Source organism: Onychostoma macrolepis, chromosome 08 (genome assembly GCF_012432095.1).
Source record: "Onychostoma macrolepis isolate SWU-2019 chromosome 08, ASM1243209v1, whole genome shotgun sequence".
NCBI classification, from domain to species: Eukaryota; Metazoa; Chordata; class Actinopteri; order Cypriniformes; family Cyprinidae; genus Onychostoma; species Onychostoma macrolepis.
The window spans coordinates 16851973-16858879 of NC_081162.1; the positions used below are offsets into that span (position 1 = coordinate 16851973).

Here is a 6907-nt window from a genome sequence, read left to right on the forward strand (position 1 = left end):
ATGCAAATTTAGACACCTAAAACCACAATTATTGGTTTTGGTTGAAAGAGGAAAAAGGTCTAAACAAAAATCATTGTTTCAGGTAGGCAATACCAAGTACATGTAAACAGTACACATGCGGCTTTTGGGCTGCATTTTGGTTTGTAACTTCAACAAACATTACTAAACCAAAGTATATCACATATTTAGAGCAGGTGTTCTCGATTCAAACAAACCCAAACACAACATAACACAACGTGAGGTGATCCCCATGACATTCCATGCTGCTTTGCAAAAGCTCCAAGACAAACAGGATCCAATCGCTTCGCTATAATGATGATACAGTGTTTTCCAACTTTCTTTGAGTTCCAAAGTCTTTTAAGTTCAACCAATGGAAAGTGGATCTCAAGTATGATGGGTGGGTATAGTGGGTAGGGACGATAAAGACCTGCTTTACAGTGAGAGCGTGCTTGGATTGGATTGATCTCTCATGCAGCTCTTCCATTTACCATTCACCACAGAACAGAAGCGGTAATTAACATGAAGCCCTTTAGATTTGCTCATCAGCTGTTTATAGAGTCTTCAGGTTGTTTGGTAGAACTTTTGGATTTCTTAAAACCAAGATCAAATTTCTTTCAATATCAGGTCACACATTGCATGTCTCCACTTGAAACAAAACAGGCAGCTGATTGATGTAAAGGGCTGAAATGACAAAATCACAATTTTGTGCTGCTTTAAAGGTGCACCAAATTTGCATGTTTACATTTTGCTGGCTTATATTTATGGAATTAGATTTGTGCCAAATAAAATGAATGTAATTTTTCAAGAAACTTATGAAAATATCAAGTGAAACTGAATAAAATGTCTTTGAAACTAAAAAATAAATAAATTACAGGCAAAATCTTTGACCTCGTTTTTTAATACACCGCAGGTTTTGCAACTGTTTTCTCATCTTTCATTCGTTGATCTGTACTAACAAATGCACTTCCAGAGTTTTCGTTTACGATTCTGAAGATTTCATTTACGATTCTGAAGATTTCATTTACGCTTCTGAAGTTTTCGTTCGCCATTCTGGCACAAAGCTCTCGTGGGGGCGGGGTTAACAGCGGCGTGTTCTCATTGGCTACTGAGTTTTTGATTGACAGCTTCTTGACCTGGAAGTGAAGGCGTCAGTATCGTTGCGCCTGTGTGGATGTGAGCGTCTGTTAGCGGCTTCCTATTTCATTTTAATGATATAAAGTTAGGAGTTTTGTTTTTGAATTCAATCTGTATTCATCTGTTGCTACTACTCTGTCAACATAAGCTTTTAGGAGCATGAGAAAACGCGCGAGAAAAAGGTCATATTGAGGTTTAATTATTAAAGTACTGTAATACTGGAAATATTGTATAATGTCCAGTATTCTCTTATTATATGTGTTTATTGCTCTTGATTCTTTTGCATTATAGGGTCTAATTAGGTTGAGCTGTTACATTTGAAATACAATACTATACTGTGATATTCAGATGTCAAGAAAGTCTCACTCCAACCAGGCAATCAAGCTCATTTTATTACATATCCCACACAAAGAATGTTCTTGCTGCCAATTGTTTTTATCATGCTGATCATTTTGTTTAGTTATTTTATTTAGTTAACATCATCTAACATTTAAAATTGGAAATACATTTTTAACAATCATCAACTATTTCAAGTGTGACTTTTATAAACCAGTTGAATGAATGTAAATGAAAATATGAATTAATTCAAATAAATTGACATTCTTTATTGTCACTATAGCATATACACAAGTATCAAAGTGAAAGTCTTGGATGCAATTATGTTGTGACAGGAAAGACCAGAATCCACAAAACACTAACTGCATATATACATAATGCACAGTATTATTATAATTTACATTACCACACAAAATGCACAAGAACATAACATACAGAATGTTTAAAATTCATATGTTTTAAACACTGCAATGATCCTTTCAACAGTTCCTGTTACAGTATAAGTTACAAAACAGTGAATGAGTATGTAATGTACTGGAGTGCAATATCAGTCTTTACGGGGATAGTCCACGCCAAAAAAAGAAAATTCTTTCATTTACTCACCTTCATGCTATTCCAGATGTATATAACTTTCTTTCTTGACACAAAGATTTTTAAGAAAATAATCCATCTCTGAGAATCCACATAACACAAGTGAACTGTAACCCATGCACATTTGACAGTTGAGTGGAAGCGATTATTAATAGTCAAAAGTTTATATTATTAGTGTTTTTCTTACCTGTTGTTTCATTTCAAAAGATACTGATTTAAAAACTAAGGTCAGATGGATTACGGTCATGGTCGCTGTGTGTGGTTTTTAAAGCATCTTTAGGACTCACAGAGATTACTTATTTGCCTAAAAATCTTAACTTGTGTTTACCTGTCCAGTAGAAAGAAAGTACAGTAATATGCATTTGAGACAGCATGAGGGTGAGTAAAATTAAAAATATATATTTTTTTATTTTTGAACTATCCCCTTAACAATCACATGCTGTTGGTATGCCAATTCAAGATCAGCATAGACTAATAAGAATAAAGTGCAACCTCTTGTGTACTTGTGAACAGTGTTTGTTTTATCTAGAGCTCCAAAGAAGTAAAAATATTTGCATAATATCTAGAGATGTTCCGATACCCTTTTTCCCTTCCCGATACCGATTCCGATACCTAGACTCAGGGTATCGGCCGATACCGAGTACTGATCCGATACTGTGTATCTGGTTATACAGCTATACTTACTAGCCCTGTATGAATTGATACAATTATTTTATGGTGCACTTCACCATAGATAGATAGTCTGGCGAGTAAACAAAAAATATAATATATAATGTTTGGAAAAAAGTACACTGTTAACATCAGTCAGTCAAGCATTATAAATATATTATGATAATCAAGTATTATTGATAGAACTTTAGCAATTAGAATTAAAACTTGGTAACCATGTATGAATGCATATAAGTAATTTTAACTGAACTTAGGACTGGTGGTGGTGCTTTTTTGGTCATTCAGTGTTTCTGTAAAAATGGGGAAAAAACTCTTATACTGATAAGATAATAATAATCATACTATGAATTCTGCTAAGAACAATATAAACGCACTAAGGATTAACGAGCTGCTGGATTCATGAATATTAATCACGTTGTCTGCATTGGCTCGAACTGATTTGCTGAAATCAAAACAGGGATGATAATAGGTGAGCGCCAGCCAATGAGATTGTCGTTTGCGCATTAGCTCCGCCTACTACCGGAGAACCCGGCAGTTAAACTGAAGAATTCCAAAGGAGCTCCGTTATTTTGACAGAAAAATACAACAAAGAATATAGTTTACATACCATTCGGAATTGACGCGCTACATGTAAAAGACTCTATCTCTGCGTGTGAGAAAAAAAGCAAAGCGACGGCGAGTTGTCCGCTTCACACTAGCTTCACGCTGCGCATCCATTCAGATGATCTGAAAAATAGATAGCTTGACAGAGAGCGAAACTCTGAAGCGCTCAGTCAGAGTGTTCGGCGAGTGACAATATATTTGTGCTAAACTTATACATAGACTCCAACTCACACACTGGCGAGTAAAATCTGATTATTTATCAGCCAGTGGCTAATATTAGACATCATTTAGTCGCCCAGGGTGAAGATTTAGTCGCATATGCGAGTGATTTACTGGCAATGTGCTAGCACGTTTGTACTTCTTCGCTGCTCTAAATAGTGGTTGCTTGTGGCAACACAGCACAGCTTCCTGTGTTTGCATTCTGAGCAGCGAAGAAGAATTGATTTCCTATTTGCAGCGTTAAGCAAAGCAAGCGCGCATAACTATAGGTCTTGTCTAAGAAAATGGTATCGGATCGGTACATGGGTTCAAGTACTCGCCGATACCGATGCCAGAATTTTTTGTGGTATCGGTGGAATTTCCGATACTAGTATCGGAATCGGAACAACTAATAATATCAGGTGCCTCAAGATCAAGATCCCAGTCATTCAAAGGTGATGTGTTTGAACACAATAAGATTCTTGTCTGATGAGGGCAGTGGATCTCTGGTGCTATCACTACATCCTCTGGGTCAGCATCAGAAGTTCATGGAAGAGTTGCTCTTCTCTCTGGAAACAGAGAAAGGACATGTATCATAGTCTAACAATACAAACTGCTTTGAACTCCCATGGCACATTTCAAACTTAAAATATTTCAAACAAATAAATACACAATATAATTATTTAATATATATATTAGTATTAACTTGGTACTAAAATACCTCAAAGTTATGTACCATTAATCATCTGTAATACCGCTGTGTAACCATTAGATGGCTCTGTATAGCCCTATATAATCATGACTGTGTATACCCTAGTTGCTGGAAACTGTTTTCAGTCATAATTATTTGCATGTATTAGGTTTTGCATTTTGATATATATTTAGGCATTAAATTTGTCAAAGTTTGTTTGTCCCACAAATCTAATTCCATATATATTTACCCAAACAACTGATGTGACGACTTAAGCCCAGAATAATTATTTTACTTTTATGCATTTGGCAGATGTTAACACATTCATATAAAGTTCCAAGTGGGAATAACAATCAGGGCAAGATGAACAAAAATGAACCAGTAAAAGATGTATTACTCATCTGCACCTATTATATTAGTATCAAGCCTTTACTGAAATATTCTAGCAAAACACAGTGGAAGGATTCAAGAAGGCAAAATCAAGTTATTTTACTGACTTTACTGAATTTATTTGTTTACTTTCATTTAGCAAATAAACATATTTGATATCTGCTAAAAAGCCTGTTCTGAAATTTGGAGATGGTTCTATTCTATAGAGCAAGGTTATGTAGAAGTAGAACGCTCTTACCTTCTAGTGTTGAATATAAGAGGGGTCACTGAGTCTCAATATCCACATTTGACACACAGCACAATACTATTATGATATCACTAATATCTATATAGAATTTTTGGTTTGTGCACTCATGTTATAAAGGGGTGCTTTGCTGGCTGTGATAGTATCTGTGGGTTTACAGTCTGTTTGCAAGGCATACATCACTGAGTTTACAGTATAATCTGTGATAAAACTGGTTTTATCAGACTGAAATGTTGCATTATTTGCAATAAATTTCAGCTGCTCATTTCTTTAATTTGGATCTATATATAGAATAATATGTGCTATGGATAGCCTTATTATCTAGAAGGGTCAAGTTTCTGAACACCAAATAAATGCAAAAATCAAGATAAACTAAACTCTTTTATCCCATAATAAAATGTAAAGTTTGTTTCCTTGTGATATGACCCCTTTAATGCACTAAATTTTAATTTGTTTTCTTACATGCTTAATAATACTAATAATAATAATTAAAACAAACAAATATAATATTATCATGCAAAAAGTTACATTTTTCACTTACTGGTTCACACTGACCATCACTCTCTGGTATTGGAACTGAGCAAAAATGTATACCTAAAACATAAAACAAGTATATAATCACTTGCACAACACCTTAACGTTTTATTTATACATATATTTTTGTAATAATTACAGTCTTACTTCTGTCAGAAGCCTGTCTCTTCTGTTTGAATTTGCAATATATTTTTATCCCAACAGCTGTCACCAAAACACCAACAATGACTCCGACAACGACTCCAACAATGATAATAATTGGAACTGACTTCCCACATTCCACATCAGATGTCATTGTTCCTGGTTTTATTTCTTTAAGGCCTTTAATCTCACAACTATAAATGTATACATTGTTAGCATCTAGTCATATTAGAATATCTTTTAACACTTGTGAATCTATGTTAATCACTCACTTTGAATGTGGTTGACAGGCAGTGAAAGAGCCATTAGAGTAAGTCCCTTCCATGCAGTTAGCACATACAGTATCAGTAAATGCTGTTCCTGTAAGGATATTAAGATAATGACTGTATTAATGGGAGTTTATCATTACAAGTATTACTGGTATTGTTATTATTATTATTATAGTCAACATTTTTAGTAAAGCTAGTTGTCCTTCCACTCTATGGCTATTGTTTATGTGTTCTAAAATATTCACCTGTTTGTTTGACATATTGTCCAGGGTAACATTCAGAGTGCTTCACAGCAAATCTACAGCTGTCTTTCTTTCGCTCAGTGCAGTAGAATCCCTCCAATGGCTCACAAATAGTATCTGCAGAGCGTGTGCAAGTTTTCTTTATTCTTAGACCTAGTCCTGTGAAAAAAAATGCTTTCTTATATAAACAAATGTATTAGAAGGCATTTCTGTATTTTTAATCTTCATTTTGAAATACATACTCACCTGCATCACACACAGAGCAGGGACTGCATTTATCCAACCCATTGGGTTCATCAATGTAAGTTGATGCAGGGCATGGAACACAAGTTGTGCTTGTGTCTACAGTACAATGCCAATAAACACGGTTTCCTAAAAATGTTTTTAAAAAAATCTCTTTGAAGGGACACTTCATGGGAGAATTAAATATTACAGTAAAAAATATATAAGTTTCTTTGGGTCACTACACTGCTGCTAAACAATGTATACTGTACCTGGTGCACACATGGGGCAGCATTCTCCATGTATCTCATATTCAGCACGAGCACATGCACTAAAACACAGTTTGAAGTTCAAAGTAGCAGCAATGAATAACATGATCCCTAAATTGATCATGTTCACATAAAGTGCAAGAGGTTTTTTTTTAAAGTAGAGTCAAACGTTTTTTTTCCAGACTTCATAAGCTTCATTAGATGAAGTAGTGGATTGTTGGTTGTTGGTCGTAGATACATTGGTTTCTCGCCACCTTGTCATGCCATCAAGCTCTGTAGGTTCAAACTCTGTAGGTTCAGAAAGAAGAAAAGCTATCCACAGTAAAATCGGTGTATGCTGAGGTTCAGTTCATCAACATATGAAGGATGGTTGA

General features: G+C 34.9%; 1 protein-coding gene across 1 annotated transcript; it reads right to left on the reverse strand.

The window, feature by feature from the left end:
• Nucleotides 1-4049: 4049 nt before the first annotated feature.
• On the reverse strand, nucleotides 4050-6666 carry LOC131545299 (tumor necrosis factor receptor superfamily member 14-like). Its single transcript, XM_058783981.1, has 7 exons — nucleotides 6537-6666; nucleotides 6289-6414; nucleotides 6046-6201; nucleotides 5804-5891; nucleotides 5538-5725; nucleotides 5398-5450; nucleotides 4050-4100 (listed from the first exon to the last, which is right to left on the reverse strand). The coding sequence occupies exons 1-7, from the start codon at nucleotides 6655-6657 to the stop codon at nucleotides 4050-4052; spliced, it is 783 nt and encodes a 260-aa protein (XP_058639964.1). The 5' UTR covers nucleotides 6658-6666.
• Between the last annotated feature and the right edge of the window lie 241 nt (nucleotides 6667-6907).